We start from the raw sequence: 25,365 nt of genomic DNA, 5'->3' as shown, positions 1-25,365 counted from the left end.
GCCAATGCAGCTGTGACCTGGCACCGCTAACAGGGCCACATCTCCTGGGCACTCACACCAGCAAACGTCTCTACTTTGGGTCAGTCGTCCAGGACTCCATATTCTCATATTTTTGCTGTAGTATGGTTTCTCCCCCTTAGAGTAACATAAACATTTTCCTTCCTCTAGTCTGTCCATTAAGCCAGTGAGACTCACATGAAGCACAGGGCTCTCAAACAGCAAATGTAGACGGCTTTGGCCAGCACAGGGAGGCCGTAGCTCGTGAGGCCCTGCACAGTGCACGGTTGTGACCATTGCTCTGGGAAAGCCCCATAGACACAGTTTTAAAAGTGCCTGTTTGTGTAACTATGGTGGCATGACAAAATCAAGTCATGCTCCCCAAGCGGAGGCAAAACTAAGGCACCGTCCTCAGGAGAAGCATGAATATAAACAGGGATGCCTTCTCCACCCAGCCCTGTGGCTTCCCCCATGCTGCTTCCCCGATGCTGCTTCCCCGGCATCCTTCCACTGAGGTTTAGCAGTGGCCATGGAGAAGAGCCCAGCTCTGCACAGTCGACTTAGAGGTGCATTCCCATGGCCTGGCTCTGTCTCTGCCACAGATGGGGGCCTGGGCGTCATCCCAGCACACTCAGAAGCATAAGGGGCTGCAGAGGAATTGCCCTAGGCTCTGCCCAGCGTGAGCGCTCCACACAGATAACAGGTGAACACTCTCAGGACGTAAGGAGGCCTCAGTGGAGAGCCGCAGGACCTGGCCCAACCAGGAAACCCCTGTCAGACTGAAGGTGTGGGGCTGGGAAGGACCTTCTTCCTGGCAAAAGTTGGCATTTATGTGTTTCTTCTAAACACAGCTACTTTCTGCTTACATTTGATTTGGGGAATTCCAAACATACAGATGAACACCATCAAAGGCAACTATCTTAACGGCAGCTAAAGTCAGCAATGTGGCTTTTCAGTGGTTTTCAGCAGGTATAGGGGCCACTTGTGTAGACCTGCAAAATTCTAGCAATTACTTCCCCTTGGGTTCTGGTTACAAGCCACTGCTGCAGTTTACAGGACGCACACAAGCCTCTGTGCACGTGTCCTCTGTCGGACCTGCACATGTGTGTCTCCTTGCATTATGACCTCACCCAGAGGTTAGTGTTTCGCAGCATGCTTCATGTCACAGGGAATGTTACAAGTATGACTTTGGAAAGGTGGCATAACAACATACATGTACTTCTCGCTGAGGTAGAACTTACATACACTAAGGCTCTTTCTAGCGTGCGGTACCTTACTTTGTGATAAGCACACACAGTCCTGAAACCCCACAACAATCAAGATATACACCGGCCATGGTCCTCTGTAGTCACTTCAGCCCAGTAACCACAGATCTGTCTCCTGTCCCAGACTTTGGCCCTTTCCAGAATGTCACTGAAAGGGACTCATGCAGAATGTAGCTTTTGAGACAGGCTTCTGTCATTTGGATGATGCCTCTGAGATTCACCCTTGTCACTGGCTGTATCAGCAGTGGCTCTGTTCCATGGCTGAGTAGGCTCCATTGTGTGGGGCGCCTTCACTCCATTACTCAGTCACCAGCTAAAGGCACCTGAGTTGTTTCCACATTTTGATGACTGTTGGTCATCAAAACATCAAACATATTCGTGTACAGTTTTTGTGTGTGTGAACGTAAGTTTCCCTTTCTTTTGGGTAAGTGTGTAAGAGTGAAGTTGTTGGATTGTATTGTAAGTGCATATATAACTTTACAAGAAACCAGCAAACTATTTTGCAGAGCGGTGATGCCATTATCCACTTTCACCAGCAGTGCAGAGGCTCACCTGGCACACTTTGTGCCCACCCCTGCGACGGCCAGTCGTTTTAATCTTAGCCATTCTAAGTGTGCGTGCATTGGTTTCTCAGGGTGGTTTTAATTCGTATTTCACTGGTGATGTTAAGCATCTTTTCATGTGCTTATTTGCCACCCACTTATCATCTTTGGTAAAAGGTCACTTAAATATTTTATACATATTTTTATTGGATTGTTTCCTTACTGATGAGTTTTGAAAAGTCTCTGTGTATTCTGAACGCAAGTCCTTTTTCCAGTGGGCTACTTGTAAGTATTTTCTGCCAGCTTGTGGCTGTCTTTTTATTCTGCACTTTTCCAGTGCAGAGTATTTAATTTTGGTGAAGCCTAACACTGACTTTTTCCTTTTATGGATCGTGTTTTCATGTCCTATCAAAGAAATCGTTGCCTGATTATTATAAAGTTTTCTCCTGCGTTTTCTTCTGGAAGTATTAGAGTCTTAATTTTTATACTTAAAAGTATGATCCATTTTTATTGAAGTTTTTAATATGGTGAGAGTATGGGTTAAGATTCATTTTTGGCATATGGATGTGCAGTAATGCCAGCGCCAGTTATTGAAAAGAGCACCCTTTCTCCATTGAATTGCCTTTTTACCTTTGTCCAAAATCAGTGGACTCCATATGTATTGGTCTGTTTCTGGACTTCATTCTGCCCCATTAATCTACATTTCTATCCTTTCTCCAACACCACGTTACCTCAATTAGCTTACCTCTACAGTAGTAAGCTTCCATTAGCTTACGTGAACTTCCAACCTTCTTGTTCTTGTTGAAAACAGTTTTGGCTATTCCAGTTCCTTTGCCTCTCCATATACATTTTAGAATTAGCTTGTTGAGTCTATATAAATCCCGGCACAGATTTTGAATGGTCTTGCACTGCATCTGTAGGCTACCTTGTGGACAGCTGACATAACAATGTTAAGTCCATGAATATGGTCTCTGTCCATTTATTTAGGTATCTGATTTCTTTCCTCAGTGTCTTCTGGTTTTCGTCATACAAATACTGCACATGTTTTGTTAGATTTCATGCTAAGTAGTTCATGTTTTGTTGTGTCATTGTAATTGGCACTACTTTTAAAAATTCTAATTTCTAAATTTTCACTTCTCACATATGGAAATACAACTGATTTTTGTATATTGACCTTGTATCCGTGGAGGTTGCTACACTCCATTTGTTAGTTCTAGGAACTTTTTTATTCTTTGAGATTGCTTGAGATTTTCTAAGTAGATTTCCATGTCATCTGTGAATAGAAAAAGTTGTATTCCTTCCCTTCCAGTCTGTACACCAGGTGTGACTTCCTTCACCATGTCGCCCTGGTTATGACCCCCAGTATGATGTGCAAAAGGAGTGGTGAGGGCCAAAGTCCTTGTCTGTGCCCAGTCTTAGGAGGATCGCATTCAGCATTTCACCATTAAGGATGATAGTTTCTGGCGATGGCGGGGGTGGGGCGGGGTGGGGGACACGTAGATATATCAGGCTAGGTTCCCTTGGCCATCCACATTAAAAAAAATAGAATAAAAAACATTTAATCTAATTGATAATATAAATCAAGTTACCATTCCTTAAAAGAAATTCTTGTATACTTTCTGGGTCTGTGGTGTACAGGGCCTGTATTCTCTTCGAAACAGTCTTAGTCCACTTCGGGAAAGAAGATCTTAACAAAAGTGGATAGGGGGATAAAGGGCTCAAAGATCTTCAATCTCATGGATTTAATGTGGGCGATATATTCACACTAAACCTTGACTATTAGATGTGGATTCTATCTTGAGATGATGCGCTTATTAATGCCAAAAAAGGTTGAAATGTTTTGATTTTGTGATTATCCTTAAAACTATGTATAGTGTTTGAAGCACTGAATTTTGTCTTTGAAGTCTGATTTAGAAGTTAATCAAGTTTTGAAGTATTAAACCTTAAATATGAATGCTATAAAACTGATATCTCTCTACTGCGTTTTAGAAAAAAGAGAGGCTTTTTTTGAGACAATAGAGGCTTTTTAAATGAATACATTGTCATTGTACATGGAAAAAAATTTTAAACTCATAAATGTAATGTTGCTTAAAAATCACTGAAAATAGTTTTGCTGCATTCTCACGGGTGCTTGCAGACTGGCTTAAGATAAATGAAGGAGTTTCATGTCTACCCAAACTAAAGAGAAAAAAGCTTTTGTGCCTCTTGGATAAGCAAAGGTCACCTAAAGAATGAAAGGCACAGCGCTCCCCTGACCACCCACTGAAATTTATTGTAGACAGGCTGATGTTCACACCGTATTACCAGAAGGCAGCTAATCATGTGTTTTCTAGGTGTGATAAAGTTTTTGCAAGCAAGACTGTACTTCATCGCCCATTAGATCATCTGTGTCTTCACATTTATGTACGTGTGTCCCTAAAGCACGCAGGAGACTACTGGCAGTCCTGGTTTGGAGAGTGGCTTTTGCCCAAGAAAAATCACTGGTCAACATTTACATGACTTTGGCATATTTAAATGATGCAACTTGGGGTCCCCTCATCACCACTTGCCTCTCTGAGCAGCAGGCGTTTTGTGCGATAAAACGCACAGGAAAGGTCGAAGAGGGGTTTACGCTTACCTATTTTCTCCACAGGTGTATTCAGAGGGAGAAAGCCCTGTCTGAGAAGCTGATCCATCATCTCCTCGTCATCTGCTTGTATTTCAGAGACCATGTTACAAGGAATAAGGCCAAGCCGGGCACAGGTTTCTCCACGGTAGAATCCATCAGCGTCTTTATCACCATAAACCTAGAGTCGTGGGGAAAAATAAATCAAGCATTGTAATTGATTGGTTCAGAAATACAGTAGTCCCACTGACGGTAAGTGAGTCTAGTCGAAAATATATTTTAAATATGGTTTTAAAATACCATAAATCACCTGCGTAGGTCACCCACGTGTGTGCCATAGATGTGTACATGTAACCCTCGCTCTATGACGGACTCGAGCCGGTTTTTCATCTAGCGTTTGGACAACCTGCCATTCTTCTCATTAGGCAGGGGGTTTGCTTGGATGAATGCATGTATTTAAATTCACGCACATTAAAAGGGTGCGTGATGAGACCCCACTCGACCAAAAAGGACCAGGTAGTCTGCACGAAGTGGTGTTGCTGTCTGCCTGAAATGGGTTCCTACGTAACAAGATAGTGCCACCCAGCAGGCATTCCGACCGTTCTCAGATGCCACCCGTCAGGACCCTTGATTAAACTGCAAACAGGGTTCAAGGCCCTCTGTCTTGCCCCTCTCCTACTGAACAGCACGCTGTCTCTCATTTTCCCTCCTTAAAACTCACAAGGCGCCTCTTCTCTCAGAAGGCTGGATCTCACGGCCTGTCATCCCAGCACTGTGGGAGGCCAAGGCGGGCAGATCCCTTGAGGTCAGGAGTTCGGGACCAGCCTGGCCATCATGGTGAATCCCTGTCTCTACTAAAAATACAAAAAAAAATTAGCTGGGTGTGATGGCGTGCATCTGTGGTCCCAGCTACTCGGGAGGCTAAGGCAGGAGAATCACTTGAACCCGGGAAGCAGAGGTTGCAGTGAGCCGAGATGGTGCCACTGTACTCCAGCCTGGGTGACAGAGCAAGACTCTGTCTCAAAAAAAAAAAAAAAAAAAAAAAAGACGGCTGGCTATCAAAGGGATAGGAAACAGCCTCCATCAGGCGTATTAAAGAACTAAGGCGTGGAACTCCAGCCTCTAGCTACTGATGCTCCCTTCTTCCCTTTTTCCCTCCCTTTTACTCCCTCCTTCCTTTCTTCCCTGCCTGCCTGTTGACTGACAAGTGTTTTAAAATTTGGAGCCTGTATATTTTTCTCAACAACATAGGCCCTAATAGAATCCAGAGTTCACAGGACACATTTGGGTGTTTGTGTGCACACAAACCGGGCAGACGCTGGAGAAGGCACTCTGCAGAGGGCAGGTCCCTGGCCGTCACAGCACCATGCCACCTCCTCCTGTGCCCGGCTCCCCGTGCCTCGCCCACAGCCTGCAGGAGAAGGCGGCTGATGTGTCCCACCCATGATCTGCAGGGGCAGTTGTATCTCTGAGTTACCAGTCTCCGCCCCCGCGACCCAGACCCGCCTCAGGGGCTGTTGAAGCTGCCCCAGGCAGCCGTCCCGCACCTTGATGATCTGGCCTTCTTTAAAGGGGAGCTCCTCCTCTGCAGCATCTGGGTTTGGGGACATGGTGAGCGGGTCGTAGTCAAAGAGAGCCACAAAGATCCGGGCCGGGAGCTCTTCGGCACCAGGGTCAGTTTCCGACTCTTCATAGAAGTCTGGAGAAAGGCGGTCTCGCCCATAATCGTCTGAGAGCAAGTGAGGGTGAAGAACAGAGCGGCAGTGAGCCTAACTGAGGAGCGCGCACAGGAAATGCAGCTTTGGAAAGCAGTGAGGATGGCAGCAGTTCCTTGACTTTCGTCTTTTTTGTGTCTTAACATGTAGGCAGAAATAGATCAGGAGGTCTAGCTCAGATGAACTGGAGAAGCACATAACTACACCCACACTCTGTACCTGCCACACTGCGTGTGAAGGCACTGAGACGGGCCTGGGCTTCGGAGGCCTCCCCAGAGAGCACAGGCTGGGGCAGGAGCTGCCGCAGTGCCAGGGGCAGGATGGCCCGTGCTGGGGAGCCTTCCCAGGACCCACACGCTCTGCAAAATGGAAAGCTAAGCACCACCCACGTTTAAAATACATTTATATGTTAATCAAAGTCCGTGGAGGTGACCAACTGTTCACTTAGGTAAATACGTAACTGGCAACAAACACATCTTTATTACAGTGAATTAATAATTTCCTGGTGAACTGGGTTTCAGCTCCATATACCACCCAGCTTCTAAAAGTGGTTCTTTTGGACTAGAGGAAATGGACACATTCCTAGACACATCCAACCTCCCAGGATTGAATCAGGAGGAAATTGAAACCCTGAATAGACCAATAGTAATGAAATGAATTCACTGCTGAATTCTACCAACATACAAAGAAGAGCTGGTACCAATTCTACTGAAACTATTCCAAAAAATTGAGGAGGAAGGACTCCGCCCTAACTCATTCTATGAAGCCAACATCACCCTGATACCCAAATCTGACAGACACAACAAGAGAAAACCACAGACTAATATCCCTGATGAACACAGATGCAAAAATCCTCAACAAAATACCAGCAAACTGAATCCAGCAGCACATCAAAAAGACAATTCACCATGACCAAGTAGGCTTTATCCCTCAAATGCAAGATTGGTTCAACATATGCAAATCAATAAATATGATTCACCGCATAAACAGGACTAAAACAAAAACCATATGATTATCCCAATAGTGCAGAAAAAGCTTGCAATAAAATTCAACATCCCTCCATGAGTAAAAAAACCCTCAACAATCTAGGCATTGAAAGATGTACCTCAAAATAGTAGGAGGCATCTATGACAAACCCACAGCCAATATCATATTGAACAGGCAAAGGCTGGCAGCATTCACCTTAAGAACTGGAGCAAGGCAAGGATGCCTGCTCTTGCCCTTCCTGTTCAACACTGAAGGATGCCTGCTCTCACCCTTCCTGTTCAACACTGGAGTGCTAGCCAGAGCAGTCAGGCAAGAGAAAGAAAAGGCATCCAAATAGGAAATAAGAAGTCAACTTACCTCTCTTCACTGATGATACGATTCTAAACCTAGAAAACCCTGAAGATTCTGCTAAAAGGCTCCTAAACCAATAGACATTTTCAATAAAATTTCAGGGTACAAAATCAATGTATAAAAATCAGTAGCATTTCTATACACCAATAAATTGTTCAAACTGAGAGCCAAATCAAGAATGCAATCACCTTGACAATAGCCCCACACACACACACACACACACACACAAAATATACAGATTACATCTAACTAAGACACACAGAATATATCTAACCAAGGAGGTGAAAGATCTCTACAAGGAGAACTACAGAACACTGCTGAGAGAAGTCATAGATGACATGAACGCTGAAATACTCCATGCTCATGGGTTATAAGAATAAATATCATTAAAGTAGCCATATTGCCCAATGCAACCTACAGACTCAGTGCGATTTTTTAATTATTATACTTTAAGTTCTAGGGTACATGTGCACAATGTGCAGGTTTGTTATGTATGTATACGATTCAATGCTATTTCTATCAAAATTCCATCATCATTTTACATAGAATTAGGAAAAACTACTCTAAAATTCATATGGAACCAAAAAAGAGCCCAAATAGCTGAAGTAAACTTAAGCAAAAAGAACAAATGGAGGTATCACATTACCTGACTTCAAACTATACTATAAGGCTACAGTCACTAATAGTGTGGCACTGGTACAAAAACAGACACACAGACTAATGGAACAGACTAGAGAACCAGAACTAAAACCACATGCCTAAAAACATCTGATCTTTGACAAAGTTGAGAAAAATAAGCAATGGGGAAAGAACTCCCCATTCAATAAATGCTCCTGGGATAACTGGCTAGTCACATGCAGAAGATTGAAACTGGACTCCTACCTTTTACCATATACAAACATTAACTCAAGATGGATCAAAGATTTAAACATAAGACCTCAAACTATACAAATACTGCAAGGAAACCTAGGAAATGCCATTCTGGACATCAGCCTTGACAAAGAATGTATGGCAAAGACCACAAAAACAATTGCAACACAAACAAAAATTAACATGCATGGCCTAATTACAGAACTTCTGCACAGCAAGAGAAACTATCAAGAGAGTAAATGACACCCTACAGAATGGGAGAAAATATTTGCAAATTGTGCATCTGATAAAGGTCTAGTGTCCAGAATCTGCAAGGAACTTAACAGATCAATAAGCAAAAAATGACTCCATCAGAAAGAGCTGAGGACATGAATAGACGTCTCAAAAGACGACATGCACGCAGATGATAAACCTATGAAAAAATGCTCCACATCACTAATCATCAGAGAAATCCAGAACAAAATCACGATGGAAGACCATCTCACACCATTCAGAATGACAATTAAAAAGTCAAAACATAGACGTTGGGATGGCTGCAAAGAAAAGAAACACTTACAAACGTATATGCCATTGGAGGGAATGGAAATTAGTTCAGCCACCGTGGAAAGCAGTTTGGAGATTTCTTGGAGAACTTAAAACGGAACTACCATTTGACCCAGCAGTGCCATTACTGGGTATATACCCAAAGGAAAAGAAGTCATTTCACCAAAAAGACACAGGCACTCAATATGGTGATCGCAGCACTGTTCATAGTAGCAGGGACATGGAATCAACCTAGATGCCCATCAACAGTGGACTGAATAAAGATGTGGTGCATATACCACATGGAATACTACACAGCCAGAGAAATGAACAAAATCATGTCGCCTGCAGCCACTGGAGGCCATCATCCTAAGCAAATTAACACAAGAACAGAGCACCAAATACCTCATGTTCTCACTTACAAGTGGGAGCTAAACATTGGGTCCACATAGACACGAAGATGGGAACAACAGAAACTGGGGACCACTAGACGGTGGAGGAGGGAGGGGGCAAGGGCTGAGAAATTCCTGACAGGGTGCTATACTATCTGAATGATGGCATCATTTGTACCCCACAGCTCAGCACTCTTCACTATACCCATGTAACAGACCTGCACATGTACCCCGGTGAATCCAAAATAAAAGTTGAAAGTTGATTCTAAAAAGTCAAAACAATTATTTTGGAAATCCTAATACATATGCATATATATACATATGTATCACTGAACATCATTAGATATATGTGTGCATATATGTATGGAGAGAGAAGGCGGGGGAGAGGGAACCGACAGATAATATTGGTCTGATCCTGGGAGGTGGTCTCAGAACACCGTCATGGAAGCGAGTGAGAATGACGCCAGCTGGCAGCAGAAAGCGCAGGATTGGGAGAGGCAGCCTAGCGGGAGCTTCGGTCCCAGCACGAGGAACACAGGTGGTGGGACGAGAGGATACAGGTATGTGGAAAAGACAGGACAGGTGGTAGAGAAAGAACCAAACGGATCAGCCTCTTTCACCAGAAAAAAACAAAACATGTAGTCTAAAAACAAAAAGCGTTTTGGCTGCAGGAAACGTTGAATTTTAAAACGTAATAAATTGTTTACATTATTGAGATGTAGAGTCTTTTTTGAATGCCTAATCTAAAATGTAATTTCTGCCAGGGAACAAAACTTTTCCACAGCAGGCTTCATTAATTTCTCCATGCTATTTTGATTTTGTTGATAGTCAGTGAAAAAACCTGATGACGTTTTTTCTGGTTTCAGGTGGTATCCGAGTTCAACAGAATGTGAAGCGTTCCGTGGCCTCTACAGCGGGCACAACTGTGCAGCCCTTTCTCACACCCAGGGATGATGGTGGAGAACAGCTGTGGCTGCGTGAGAAGGATGTGCTTTCCATTCTGCTGGAGGAACTTAATGACCATGTCAGTGTGATCTAGTGAATGCAGTTCCAGGTACGGAAAAATGCCGGTGGAGGAGAACCTCTGGCTACAGCATTTTCCAAGCAAGTTCTCAGCACTTTCCAGCTGAGTTTATGTGGCAAGTTTGTGGCCTCAAAATGTGCAGAGGGGTGAGGGGCTATGGTCAGAGCCTAGAGAGAGTTGGGGGTGGTCGACATCCCCCTTGAAAATCTTTCCAGTCCCTCCTAGAGCCTAGGGAAGAGTGCATTTCCTCAGTAAGTGGCTTATGGTCAAGGACCATGATCTGCAAAAACACATCGTTTTGTCTTCAAGTCCAAACTCACATGCACCATGCAACTGGCCACACCACGGGAGGCATCTAGGCAGACACCCCAACACAGAGCTGCCTGAGGCCAGTCCCCCGAAGAAGGCTCCTTTCAGAGAACTGCCCAGTGTCACGTTGTGTGGGGGGAAGACAGGTGTGGGGTAGAGGTGGGCGGAGCACTTGGAGTTGAACGTATTGTGAATAAAGTCATGTGTTTGTGGTGACTCCACCGTCCGCTCCTCCAGAGAGGATGCACTGGATGTGTTATGAGCACCGGACCTCGACAGGGAGAGAGCAGCGGCCTCCCTGGAATGTGTCTGTGGAAACTTGGCTTCACTGCAGGCTGGACTGGGCCATTGGGGGTCCCTTGTCCTTGGTGGTGGCAGGCGAGACTGAAAGCAGCACTTACCTGCAGCTGTCCGTCTGACCCTGGGGGGAGTGGGCGCTGCCTCCTGTCCTGCTGAGGAAGCGTGCTGGCCCAAGGGGTCTGCTAGGAGAAAGGGTGTGCATATCATGTGGGAGATCAGGGCTCATGCCTGGCCGCCTGGGTGGCCTCCCAAAGCCACTGGTGCCGTGAGAATAAGCACCGTTTTCTACAGGAGAGAGGTTTCCCTCACTACCTGGCCCAGATCGACCGCCCTCCCTGCTACTGTCCATTGTAATTTCTGTGGAGATAAAGGGAATCATCTATTAAACAGAGTTGACAGCTTTTGATTTTTTTTTTTTTTTTTTTTTTTTTGCTTGCAGGGAAACCTTAAGAAAAGGCTCTCCTTTTTAAGGGGCAAAGCTTTGTCAATAATTTATTTTTCCTCCCTGAACACGAAGAAAATGTGCTGTACTTTCCTCACTTTGTAGGCTCAGTAGCCAAAATAACAAATAACAAAAAAAATGGGAGACTACAGAGGAGATATTCAGAGTTGATTCCTAAGAATAGAATTCTCTTAAACATAGTGCTTCAGTTTTAGAAGGGTGAATCTGCAGGCCTTCTGTCTGACAGGTCAACAACTAGATAAATGCAAAGACCAAAAATTATAAAGGATAAAACCAAACCTAATTAAGTATATATATGAAGACATCTATCAGCGTCGAGACCTCTTTATGCTAATTGTATGGTTTAGAATTTATTAGATAGGAAGCTACATAATTTTGTTTTTTAATCATGAAAGACATTTTTTAAATTTTGGAAATCCAGAGAACCTATTATATTATTTTTTGTTGTAGGTCCACTGCTTATTAAAAATAGGAAGTATATGGTTTACAGACTTAATTTCCTCTGAAAAAGAAAAGTAATGCTTTTGAAATGTAGCAGATTTCTAAAATATTGTTCTCTAATATTTTCACAAGAAAAATACAATTAAGTAAATGAGAACTAGAGGAGCATCCTGTGTGTTCAGCTGTCACTGTGTTCATTTCCCAAGGCTCTTTGCCAGGGCCGCCTCCTCAGGTGGGTGATAAGCACCCACCACTTCTGTTTCCTTTTGAAACCATCATAGGTGCTGAGATGTGTGTTTGTGTATAAAGTGTCTGGTTTTCGTTATTTTTACGTGGTTTCCTGGCTGGCTACGTGATAAGAAATCAGCACAATTAAAGCAAACCTTTCATAGGTTTGTCAGTTAACTCTTTTCCGAGTTATGTTCAGAGGATTTTTCCTTGTTAAGGTGTTGACATAGATTTGCTCTTTCGCCCAATTTAACAAGTGTCCTCCTGAAATTAAGACACATATGCAGCCTTTGGAACTCCACAGCTGCAGAAAAATCCAGCCAAATTGTCGCCTGCGACTCTGACAGCGAGGGTCACCCTGGCAAGACTGCAGGCCCAGGATTGGTTTTCTTGGACTTCCTGGCTCAAGTGCTGATTTGTCACAGCCCAATTTTCAGTTCTCAGTCCTAGGAGATTGGAAGAGAAGACCCAGCATGCCTCTTCCAAAGGACATCCTTTCTGAATGGCCACAGCATTAACTTGTCAGTGGCTACCCCATCACCAGGTCATTTCACTCATTAAAGTTACCATCACGTGAAGACTTGAAAACTCACCCTCACCAGAGAGAGAGAAAGAGAGCCTTGAACAGGAGGAGTGGCCTTTTCCCCACCTCGTTTCTCAAGACAGGACATCTCAGACAGGCCATTTAACACGAAAGCCAGGAGAACCTATTTATTAAGCTCCGTAGTTCCTCCGGAAGGACACAAAGTGAATGAAGATTTGAGAGACACGCAGTAGGTTTAGAATACCCGAAAGGAATCTGGGCTCCACTAACCCTGCTAGTTGATCTGTAGTACGACCATCAAGGTTCTCTGATCCTGACTGCATCTTTTATTATTCAGTTAACTGAAAATACTGTTGCCTACGGATCTTTAACACTGCATGGAATTTTTACTGGTTAAAGATAAAAACAATCTAAAAACTGTAAAGATGGAAAAGGAAATTTTTTTTTCTTACTGTTTGAATTGTACAAGGAAGAAAAAGTCTGGCAGGACACAATTTAAAAAATCTGTTTGCTTCATGAAGCCTGTCTTCATTTTGAGTTGACGGAAGAGAAGACCAGTTGCCTTTTAAACTTCAGCTATTTCAGTGAGATTCCAGGTGGCTTTTCAGGGGCCTAGACAATCCAGAAATTATCCTCCCTGAGCCCTGTCATGCCAAACCAAGACGGTTTCTCCTCATCTACTTCTGTAGTATCAGGAGTTCTCCTTGCATGTGTGTGTGTGTGTGTGTGTGTGTGTGTGTGTGTGTGTTTTCATAGAAGCCTGGTTCCTCTGTGCTGATGACCAGCTTCCATTATCTTATGCATAATACTTTTTGGAATTCTCCTTGCCATGATTGATTCCAATAATAGAAGTATCCCCCTCTGCGGATTGATGAGGATGGCTAAAACGATAGCTTTCAGCATGGCTGGCTGAATTCCAGAATGTCAGGAAGAGAATGGAAACAGAATGGCCGATGATGACTCATGAGCAGGGGAGGTGCCTGGGGAGCACGCACTTCAGGGGCACACACAGCTGCACGGTGTCCCCCAGGACTTAGCTCTGCTGCCAGTGTGTCTTCTGCAGACAGACAGCGTTCCCTCTGGCGGGGCTCACGGACCCCCGAGGCACGCTGACATCCAGCTTCTGCACCTGCCACGGGCTCTGACCCTGAGTGTCCCAGGGAGCCCGTGCCAGGACAAGGGAGGCAACACAAGTGGTCCCTTCAGTGCTTACCCTGTGAAACTCTCCAGGAACAAATCAGCGGGGAGAACATGGATGTAGAAGGCCAATTTGATATTTCAAGAATACTTACAAATAGCTTTCATTTATCTTGTGCTGTTCCTGCCTTCTTTTTTGCCATAAATAACAGAGGGTTCTGTGCTTAGCTGAAAATGCTACTCCTAAAATTGAGTTCATGCTGAGATGGAGTAAGCAGCCACATGCTCCGCAGCTGAAAGACAGAACAGCAACGATGGAGCCACTAACCGATGGATGGGACTGTCACGGGCCGGGACCTCTGAGGACCAGCGCTGCCGCGGGGAAACCTCCGACCCATGTGATCCACCCGTCCTGCAGAGGCTGGGTTCCCTAAAATCTGAAGACAAAACAACAGCAAAGTCATAAGTCTCGCCAGCACTGGGAGCTGAAGAATTCAGTTAGCCAAATCAAGTGGGTTGAGAAGCAGAATCTCTAAAGGCAACTAAACTTAGCTTTTAACTGAAAGGTTAGCTGAATGGCCTGGGAGAGAACAAAGCCGTGCACCAGCACCCACTCTCTACTCGGAGCCGCTGCTGGGCGCATGGTGGGGTGAGGGCAAAAAATTCCTCGTAGGGGGTCTCTTGGTTGCTGCTGCTGGTGCTGAAGACAAATGTTTTGGACCAAAGAGACAATGGCTTGAATACATCTCGCCCCACCTTGGCTCCTTGGAGCACTTGAGCCCCTCCTAGTCTCCACATGCCCCCTCCCAGCTGTCACAAAAGTGGGGAAGACACTGCAGTTCCACCTGTCCTGCTTGGATAAAAGTTGTGTGTGAGGTTTCTCACACACAAAGACGGAAGTTTCTACATTTTATCAGCTTCAAAACTCAACATTCTACTCCTAATCTGAAGATGCTGGTAACATTCCAGGACTCAGACCGGTCGCCTTTCTGGCTAAGTTCACCTCTAAATTCACCTTTAGATCAGGGTTAGGATTGACTAAAGACAATCACAGCAACACCTTCTTCTTGCTAGTAAGTAAATGGAGTGAGGAAGTTCTCAGGAACACAGGCGTGAACGGCGGGCAGGGAGTCTGGGGATGAGGTATGCCTGCTGCAGAGCCTGCAGTGGGGCCGGGGGGCCGCAGGCTGCGGTGGGCAGCTGAGTCGCCGAGGTACGGATCTCGCACCTCTCCCGGGTGGGCCCATCGCAAGCACACGGCCTCAGACCCAAGGCCTGGCGCCATGTGGATGGCTCACCTGTGTTTTCAATGAAAAGGTCAGCATGACAGGAGCAAATGTTCTGAAAAGAGGACACAATATAGAGATGAATGAAGCCTTCAATGAATCCCTACGCTCAACACCAACAACAAGCCCAGACGGCTGGGCCGGCGGGGAGAAGGCTGATCATGGAAAGTGTGTTCTGGAAACCGTGGGCACAGAAAACAAATGAGAAGAAAACAAAAACTTTGGAAACAATATGCAAAAAAAAAAAAAAAAAAAAAGATTTCTTCAATCATTGTTCTTTTTTTTTTGGTTATGGATGAAGGTCAAAAAGCAATGAAAAAAACTCCAAAATAACAAGGAAAAAAAACCCCTCGACAATCCTAGTCGTCATAAATAAATCCCTAAGGATCGCTGTGCACACAAACATGTTGCCAGACTTTCAGAGAATCGCACTTCAGCTAACCCTTAATTAAAATTTAGATTCAGTTGTCCTTTAATTCAAGCAGCCATACTCATTACTGATTCTGGGGGGTGGAAATCATCACTCTAAGCAAAGTAAAGAAATCTTCAGCATGGTCAAAAGGTTGGGAAGCAAATGGGACTTGAGAAAGCAAAAATGCAGGGAAAATGAAGACAGCCGGCAAGAGCGTCCCCAGGGATGGACACCAGGACAAACAGAAAACCAATGAAAGAATGGAACAGATTGGTTTGGCAAGTGGCTGTGGAAAGGAAGTTTAGGTCACACACCAGGGGGCCTTGTGCAACTCTGGGAGGTGGCTTTGCGTGGGGGGCAGCTGCCCTACTGTCGGGCATGGTTACGCTTTTCTTCCAGACACCCCGAAAATCTTGGTGCTCGGCGGGCTCGCCCCAGCCGTGCTTCCTGGGGAGCGGCCTCTCCGGGCTGGGCTGGGGGTCGTCGTTCCTGAGGATGCCACCGGGGCCCACCTGCTCCCCAAAGTCCTCCTCGACGCTGCTCTGCCGGGTCAGCGTCCGCCGCCGGGCCAGCAGCGGCCTCAGGCCCCTCCTGCAGGGACAGTGGCCAGGGCCTGGGCTGCACGTGGCCACGGTGTTTCCAAAGCCAAACCGTGACTCCTCCTCTTCACTCCCACAGTCCAGGCCGCTGTCCGGGCTCCGGGTGGCCGAGCGGCTGAACCGACAGCCCCTGTCTTCCAGAAGGAAATCCTCTGCGTGGGGGACGGCCCCCGAGCCCCTGTGCTTCACCGGGAACCAGGAGCCCCGAGGGGCCTCATCGCCCCTGCAGGGCCGGCCGGGCCTGGGCTCTCTGGCCAGCCCCGTCCTGGCCCTGGGGGACGGCCCTGCACCCTGTTTGTGCAGCAGCCCGCAGCACTCTCCATCCTCTTCCGCTACTTCGGGGATACTGAAAAGTCTCTTCCTGTGGGGCTGGTGGGGAAACTCGGGCTCCCAGAAAGTGCCTTCAGAGGTCCTATGCTCAGTGCAGTCCTTACGGGGGTGGCGTGCCAAGAACGGGCGCGGGAAAGACAGTGTGTGGTCAGCATGAAGTGGGGGCCGGGGGAGGAAAGAAAATACAGACAGAATTAGTCCTGGAGGCAGTGAGGGGTGGGAAGCATGCGTCTACTCGGGCCGGGGGCATGCCGTGGAGGGCTCTGGAATGAAAACAGAATGGGTGACGGGGCTGGTGCGGGGTGCAGGCCGAGGCAGAGCACAGGCAGAGCCAGTGGGCCGGGCAGGAGCCAGCACCATGCATCCAGCCAAGGAGAGGGTAGGTCAGATTCCGGCAGCACATCAGGCCCCACAGTGCCCGCGGGACCACTGCTGTGGAGGGTGGGTGTGGCCACGGTGCCAGGGGAGACTGCCCGGTGCTGCGTCCTCAGAAACCCTGAGGGCAGCTGCCACTGGAGGCTGACTGTGACTGGAGACAGTTCACCAGACGGGGAGCCTGACCTGCCCCTGTCCATCCACTGGGCCCGCTTCCCTTCCAGTGCTCAGCGCCCTCTGCAGGCCTTTCTAGTTAGGCCGATGTGTCACCCTTCTCCCTGCTAAGATACAAGCTGCGTGAAACTACGCCATCCCCAGCCCCACCAACAGTGCCTGCACACCGTCGTGCAGAGTCTGTGTCAGCAGAGGACTGGAGTCCGCCTGTCTCCTCTGCATCCTGCATTCTGGGATCCCTGAAAGCCGTACCTGAGCCATCATGGTCTCTAGCGGGTGGCACGGGGCTGGCCGCACCGGGAACTGCTTAACCAGTGTCCATGGCTCTTACACTGCCCGTTTGCATGTCACCACTCTCTGCCAGGAACAGCCCTCAACTCACCCTCTACCCGAAGAGCATGAAGGACTCCTGACTGGTCTCTCCTTCGAGGGGGCTTGGCTGACCACCCAGGTAAAGCGTGCCCCTGGGTCCCGGCCATCAGCCCTGGGGATGCTCAGTAGAGATGAGCCACATGGGCACAGAACAGGGCGACTTGTCTGTCCCCCCTCTGGCTGTGGGCCCCTTGATCTCGGGGACCACGTGGGATTTGCCTAACATGGGGTCTGCCATGGGCCTGGGACTTGGCCACAAGCCAGGGGAGGAGGCATCGGGGCACACTCTGCAGCTGACAGCTCTCTCCCTTCACTTTCTGCAGATTCGGGGGCACATGAGCTAATATTGGAGCGAATAAGGACATCAAAAACAAACCATCTTTAGAGTAAAGGCATGGCAACCCCGGGCACTTTCCAAGGCAGGCGGGATGAGTGAACCAGGCCAGTGGGGGCCGAACGCCTGCTGTGCCCACCAGGGACCCAGCTCTGGCACAGCTTCTCACTGCCACGTGGGAACGTGCATGCTGAGTGGCCAGATCTCTGTACCACATCTTGTAATTTCTAAAGAGAATCCAGAAATCCAGACCTGCCTACACAATTTTTTTTTTTTTTTTTTTTGAGACGGAGTCTCGCTCTATTGCCCAGGCTGGAGTGCAATGGTGCAATCTCGGCTCACTGCAACCTCTGCCTCCCGGGTTCAAGTGATTCTTCTGCCTCAGCCTCTTGAGTAGCTGGGATTACAGGTCCGCACCACCACGCCCAGCTAATTTTTGTATTTTTAGTAGAGACGGGGTTTCACCGTGTTGACCAGGATGTTCTCGATCTCTTGACCCCATGATCTGCCCACCTCGGCCTCCCAAAGTGCTGGGATTACAGGCGTGAGCCACCACGCCCAGCCTCCTACATGATTTCTAAAAACTGACAACACCCTGTGAATGGGAGAGGGAGGCTGCCCCATCCTGGCCAAGCCCCTGCCCCGGTGATCCCCGTTGCTAAGAGGTGGAGGGGGTGGGGCTCAGCCCAGGAACTTTATGATGAACTTGCTTGACCCTGGGCCACCTTCTGAGGAGAGAAGGTGACATTATTTCTCTGCTAAGCAATTCCCATGAAGCCCCATCCCAGGCTCTTCCTCCATCAAAAGGAGAGGCATCAGGGGCATGGGAAGACCAGCTGCCCGCCTCACCCGGCCCGACTCATGGGCACTTTTTCAGAGCTCCTGGCCCTGGGGTACACAGAGGGGTCCTGGGGTCAGACTGGACCACTCCGCAAAGGCCAGTGTGAGCCTGCTCCATGGTGTCACCTGGGAGCGGGGACGGAGGAGCTGCCGGGGATAGCACGTGCTGCACCATGCAGGGTTTGCATAGGGATCTGGCATGTTCTTTGGTGACAGGACATCCCCAAGGCCCTGCCAGGGGCCTTTGCCAGGAGAACATAAGTCAGTCTTGTCTATGCAAGTAGGCACCGAGTCGGCAGGCCAGATTTGGATGAGCCTTCTGTCCACCATTCAAAATGCACGCCCTGTGTTCCTGGAGAAAGCAGTGCTGGGAGGCTTCATCCCGGGGAATTTTCCTCTCCAAGGCCTTTTTCATTTGGAAAAACCCACAAAGCTCCTACCAATGGCTTGCTCTTTGTCTGTCTCCCCATTAGGTTGGGACCTGCAGAGGGCACCCCTCGGCCTAGCACAGGGCCTGGTGCATAGAGCTGGTCATCCCGCACCGCCCTGCAGAGCACATGAACGCAGGAGTCAGACGCTGGCCAGCGGCTGCAGCAGCAGTGGCAAACGTCTCCCCAAGGCCAGGACCAAGGGGAAGCCACGCGGCTGGGAAACCCACCCTCCTTGGCTCTAGGGTGCCTCGAGCTCGATATTGCTGCAGGCAATCTCCCGTCGACCCCTTGCTGATGGCCTCTGCCGGAGCAGAAGGGAGAGGGTCTAGCGGGAGGTGGTCTGAGTAGGTGCATGGAGCCTCCAGCCTATCTGCGAGGCCGGTGTGATCAGATGCGGGACAGCCCTCCCTCCACACCCATCTCCTCCAACCTCACTGTGCTTGACTCCTGCCCACCGCCAGGCAGGGCCACCAGAGTGCCCTCCTTTAAGGAGCTCCCTGCTGACCACAGCGTCCCGACCTCTGCTTTAGATTTAGAGGCTGATTCACGCTCTCTCAGCTGCCGATTCTCTCAAGGTGAGACTTAAGGCTGCGGAGGCAGGTCTTCTTTGTTCTATTCCCCCTACTCCTGTTGCTGGCACAGAGCTGGGTGCCCCCTGGAGGGTGTCAAATGGATTCCTCTAAACTCCTTTACCCAGACCTTTTGGCCAAGAGCAAGACCAGAGTGTAGGTAATTCCCGAATGCAGATTCAATAGTGAGAAAGAAGCGAATCCAAATCCGAGGGCTACTGGTTGTAGGGCAAGGCCCCTCTGGAGCCTGCCTCACCAGCCCCAGCAAAGGGACGTGGATGGAGCTACTCTGGGGACGGAGTGCAGGGTCCCCCTTCCCCGGCCACTCACCTTGAGGGCATTGTGGGACGTGCCGCTGGGACGCCTCCTTCCCCCATCTTCCAGCTGCATTTCAGAATACAGCTCCTCCTCGTCCTCCTCCATGATGTCTGAGAGGTCAGACCCCCGGCTGCTCTCCGTGTGGTACTCGTCTCCATGGCAACAGTGCGGCTGGGGGCCAAGCAAAGGGGCTACTGAGTGGATGGCTCCTTCCGCATCCTAGAGGAGGCCAGATTGAGCTTGCCAACCCTTTCCCTGCTTTGCTGACTCTCGGGGTTCACAGGCCCAGAGATGGGCACAGGGTGTGTTACTCGTTCTGGAAAGTGAGGCTGGGAGAGGATATACCCACCCTCTCTGTTGAAGTGGCAGAGACGGGATCAGCGCAGGTCTCTCAGCTCCAACAGGTACAGAAACACCTGAGCTCTGGACAAGACAGAAAACCCACTGGGGCTTACAAAATACGTGGGCAGAATGTCCATTTCTGGGCACCCTCAGCTTCTCCAACTTATTGGCTGGACAAAGGCTGCAAACTCTGGTGACAGTGAGGATCAGTGCACACCAGGTGTACACCGGATCCAGCATTGTGTCAGAGGGGCAGGGGGATAGTGGTAAGGTGGGGTGTATATGCACCATAAAAAGGCACTTCGGTTTTTAAAACATGCCACGTTGTCTAACACACACGCGCAGACACTGGCAGACAGCCTGGCCTGGCAGGAGGTGGAGCCGCCGCGCCGCACCGCAGACTGTGTGCTCGCTCCAGGCCCACCTCGGCCTCAGCACGAGATGAAGATTGTGCAGATAGTAGGGGCACTGGGCGGAGGCTGCGGACAGCGTAAAGGCTTCAACAAAAAAAGTGTCTTTAAATGAAGCGGCTACCTGGTAACATGCCAGCTTGGAGACGGCGACAGGCCGGGTGGACTCTCGCAGTGATGGTGCCAGCAGCAGCTGCCGATTTCCACTCACAGAGAAAGCACCCCGTCTCGTGGTAACGGTATTCAAAGCAAACCTTCGACAACTCAAACTACACGCTGTCATGCGCTCAGATTTATGAATGCAATACATCCATAAAGATACTGTGTTTTTGCTACATGGTGTCGATCGGGAACAGTTTATTTTGCGGGGGTGTGGCAAGACAAAAGTATTCAATAGCATTCTGTGACGTATTTATCTTAAAAAAATCTGGCTTCAGTGACTAACCTAGATGAAGATGTGTATGCGTGGGCATCACGGTCAGTTCCTGGCCTGCTGAGGGAGGCTGCATGGCACTGCAGATGGAAGGTTTCTGGCCCCGAGCCCGCGGGAGGGAGGATGGGAAGGGCCTCAGCTGGGCAATCTGTAACACCAGCCTCTCAGCTGCACCAGGCCTAACGCTTCCAACCAGGCTCCAAGTGGAAGGCATGAAAGCGAACTGGGTTTAAATGGATGAAAAAGGTGAGGTTGTTTCTAACGAGGCCCCCCCAAGGCCCCTGGCGAGGGACTTCCTGCACCACAGAACAGTCTCACTTTGTTCAACCCCAGCAGCGAGCTAGGGGTCAACTCCTGAGACGGAAGGAGGCGTCTGGCGTTCACCAGATGCTTGAGGTCAGCCGACTCTCCATTCCTGGAATAGTGTTCTAAGCAAAGGTCGCCAGCATTTCAGGGAGATGTCTAGTGACTGGCCGAAGGCACTCAGCAAGTAAACAACAGGGCTGAGACCAAGGTCCAGGTCTGCCCTTGCCTCTGCTGACAGAGAACATGGCCTTAGAAACTCCACCTGGCGGGTGCCTTCTCCTGGGGGACACGCGGCTTTACCTCCAGTCCTCAGTGGAGAATGCCGGCAGGCAGATGGCCCTCCCTGGGGATAGGGGAGGTGCTGAGCCCTGCATCCAGCAGGCCTGGGGCTATAAATTTCACTTATAGAGAAGCTGAGGTAAAGCTTCCACAAGACAGGATTTTTATCATCACTATAGCAAACTTCAGTCTTGTCACTTGGCAAACCACCTTTTCTCTCACCAAACTAAAAATCACAAATTCCTCTTAAAAGCCTCTTTCCTTAGATTTAATAAGGGTACAGAGTTTCAGTTACACGCAGAGCAGGTTCTGCGGGCCTCGTGTTCAGCATGGGCAATGACAGATGTATTAATTCACCTGACTGGGACAGACTTTTTTTTTTTTGAGACCAAGTCTCACCCTGTTGCCCAGACTGGAGTGCGGTGTCACGATCTCAGCTCACTGCAACCTCCACCTCCCAGGTTCAAGCAATTCTCGTGCCTCAGCCTCCTGAGTAGCTGGGATTACAGGCACCTGCCACCACACCCAGCTAATTTTTATATTTTTAATGGAGACAGGGTTTCACCATGTTGGCCAGGCTGGTCTCAAACTCCTGACCTCAAGTGATCCACCCGCCTTGGCCTCCCAAAGTGCTGGGAACACAGGCTTGAGCCACCACACTCAGCCGTGCGTGACAGTCTTTACACAGTGGGTACCTACATCCAGTCATCAAGACGTACACCTGGAACACAGACAGTCTTTGTCAATGAAACACTTTTAAAAACAGATAAAGATATTATTTATTGGTATAGCGAGCATTTCTCACTGTGGACTGAATGGAAATGTATTTGAAATATTGGGAGAATGGAGGTGATTTTTTCAGAGCAAATGTCTCGGCTACCCTCAGCCTCACTTCTTTCATTCATTCATTCGACAAACACTCATTGGGCACCTACTATGTGTGAAATGCTAGAGATACTATAATAGTCAACTAAAAGTGGAGGCTTCCGCCTGCTAGAACGTCAGTGTCTTGGGGCAGATGGGATAACGCCGGGGTAAGGGTACGTGTGACGGGGCGGGCAGCGTGGAGAAGCGGGTGGTCAGGAAATGCTTCCCGGGTTGTAAAACCAGCGGTCTGTGCACCAGCTCAACTTCAGTGACTCCCTGCCACCATCATGATGCGTCACCTAGCCAGATGTCATCCGTATGATTAATGAATGTATTCTTTGAATTGAATCAATATTTAATGTTACTTTTACAGAAAATATCTCCACTGTAAATGGAAAACAAGTGTCACTTGTCATCTAAATGAATACAGCATAAAACAATGCTGCTAAATATTAATGCTTTTTAAATTTTAATAGAAGCAGACCTGTTTGCTCTGTTAAAAAAGGAAACAAGCACGACAACGTTAATAGCATGCTTAGCCAGACAGACTTCCTCTGCAGGCTCATCAGAAGGACTGGAAGGCCCTTGAAAGTGCAGAGCTGTGTTTCTGCTGCTGTATTTCTACTCTTCTCTAGAAAAGTCATCTCTTGTAGCAGGTGTGGTCATCCAGAGCTGGGCGTCAGCAGTGGTGGCTACCAGCCACGTGTAGCTGTTTACATGTAAACTAATTAGAATGTAAACTAATCTGTAACTAATTTTATAGAAGTAAAAATTCAGGGCCTCAGTCACACTCAGCCCCAGGTGACCGCATGTCCAGGGCTCTGTGGCCACCTGGGGCTGTGGCTGCCATAAGACAGCACTGAATGCCAATCTCAAAAACCAGTGGGGATGTGGGTCCCACACCCAGAGAACAAGTGCTCCAGCCTTTCGTCTGGGTTCAAAACCTGAGCAGATTGCAGGGAAGGTAACGATTCACTCCTGGGTAGGTGGAAAACAGGGCACACTGGGAAAGGCATGGAAACAGGTCTTCTGCAGGCCTCGGTTCAATCTAATTCCAGCTCTGTTAGAAGACCATCTGCGGAATCATGGACAAAAATTCTCAATTCTGTGGGCCTCAGTTTCCCTGTATACACAAAATAAGAGCTCACATTTACTGAGAACTTACTACATGCCAGTTGCATTTTGCGTGTCATGCAACACACGGAAAGCCTCATAAACCTGTGCTATCGTGGCAGGTGTTGCTGACTCCACATTTGCTATGGACTAAAAGCTGTATTTCCCCACCCCGCCCTCTTCAGAGGTTGAAACCTTAACCACCAATGTGACTTTATTTGGAGACAGGCTCTTTAAAAAGGTGATTAAGATTATATGACATCATGATGGTAGGGCCCTAATCCAACAGGACTGTTTTCCTTACAAAAAGAGGACAAGGTACCAGGGATGTACAGGGTAAAGGCCACGTGAGGACTCAGGGAGAAGGCACCATCTGCAGGCCTCAGGGAGGCCTCAGGGGAAACCAGCCCTGCTGGTGCCTCGGTCCTGGACTTCCAGCCCCCAGCACTGTGAGAAGCAGACTCGTGCTGTTTGAGCCACCTGATCTGTGGTATTCTGTGATGGCAGCCCCAGCAGACCAGTACAACAGTCAACAGAAATCCTATCTCCAGAACTCACCCAGGGCCCAGCACCAAGAGAATGAATCATCTGTGACCCAAGCAACCAAAACAGATACCTTTCTCTACTGAGATGGCCCCTAAGGTTAGGGAAATAAAAGATACCTGGGGCCGAGGGGTCAAGGCCTGGCTGGCATGGCTGCTCTCGAAATTCCTATGCTGCAAGAAAACCCACACTCTTGCTAAACTCCCCAACAACAGGAGCTGTGGGACTCCTCCTAACTCTCATTTACAACCCAGACCATGCAACTCCAGCTGGGCAGAGGACCGGCCTTACACACACTCTTTTCTGACAAGCGACTGTAGACATGAAGCCGGTTTCAGCTTAAAGAGGCTTAGGCCCATTTTAGCTTAGGCGTTGAGTCCTGGGGTTCACCTTTTGGTAGGAAGAGCCAATTCCACCTAACACTAAAACCCCGCCCCAGGTACGGTGCTACAGATACGTCTACTCACTGCATGTGTGTGTGTGACTCCTCTCGGACGGATGGACAGCTTTTCCCCAACCTGAATGCCTATGGTTCTGTGTAATGCGGACCCTGTGAGGCACAAAAACCACCCTGCCCTTCCCTCTTCAGAGACAGCACCCTCAGCACGCACCAGAGCCTCTCCAATAAAGCTCTCCTTTCTACCACTGAGCCACGCTGGTGGGCTTTCGGATGACACGTCACTGATAAGCCATTCACTGGAATCCAGTTCCTGCCTGGGTAGTGGCCATGTGACCTCAGTCTGCTCAGCGAGATATCATGGGAAGTCCGACTAGAAGGAAGTCTGGCTTCCATTCATCCCTTTTTTCCTTCTTGGGGTTCTCTCATAGGAGGGTGCGATTATTGGAGCTATGGCAGCCACTTTGTAACCATGAGAGAAAGGCCAAGAGAATGGAAGAGACAGAACCCAGACCCCTGACACACTGAGAGCCAAATCCACCTCGCAGCCTCTACTGCAGACTTCCTGTGATGTGGGGTAATTAAACGTCTTTGTCGTCTTAGCCGTGATTAGTTGGACATTCCGTTTCTGAATGATTTGGATCTTCCAGATGAAGACCATCATGGCTGGAGGAGTCAGGGGACTTGCCCACTTGTGGTCTGTAACCAGCCGGGACATAAACCCAGGTCTGAGAGATGCCAGTCGCCCTCTCTGGGTATGGGGCTGTTTTGCTGTGGGAGTGGGTACAGAGGATACTGTGTGATCTGATATCTGCAGCGTCTTTGAGCTCCCAAGATGGAGCATTCCCCAGGCCCTCGGTTATTTCCAGTTGCTCCTGTTGTCCAAGTTTTGTTCTTTACAGCATCCGAGGGCATTTCCATTAGAATGTGCATGATCGGAAAT

The 25,365-nt window shown here is 48.5% G+C and overlaps 1 protein-coding gene across 28 annotated transcripts in view; it reads right to left on the bottom strand.

Moving 5' to 3' along the window:
• Nucleotides 1-25,365, bottom strand: part of LOC105490530 (RIMS binding protein 2) — a 404,804-nt gene that overhangs the window by 19,430 nt on the left and 360,009 nt on the right. For 15 of the 28 annotated variants that reach the window (XM_071070782.1, XM_071070781.1, XM_071070784.1 and 12 more), the window contains 4 exons: nucleotides 19,745-19,903; nucleotides 14,021-14,129; nucleotides 5,957-6,138; nucleotides 4,422-4,590 (listed from right to left, as the gene is read on the bottom strand). In XM_071070782.1, the coding sequence (XP_070926883.1) occupies nucleotides 4,422-4,590; nucleotides 5,957-6,138; nucleotides 14,021-14,129; nucleotides 19,745-19,903 (619 nt within the window). The other 13 variants (XM_011756261.3, XM_071070777.1, XM_071070778.1 and 10 more) reach the window with 4 other exon arrangements.

This window comes from Macaca nemestrina, chromosome 10, assembly GCF_043159975.1.
Source record: "Macaca nemestrina isolate mMacNem1 chromosome 10, mMacNem.hap1, whole genome shotgun sequence".
Lineage (NCBI taxonomy): Eukaryota > Metazoa > Chordata > Mammalia > Primates > Cercopithecidae > Macaca > Macaca nemestrina.
This window is presented reverse-complemented; position numbering and strand designations above follow the sequence as displayed.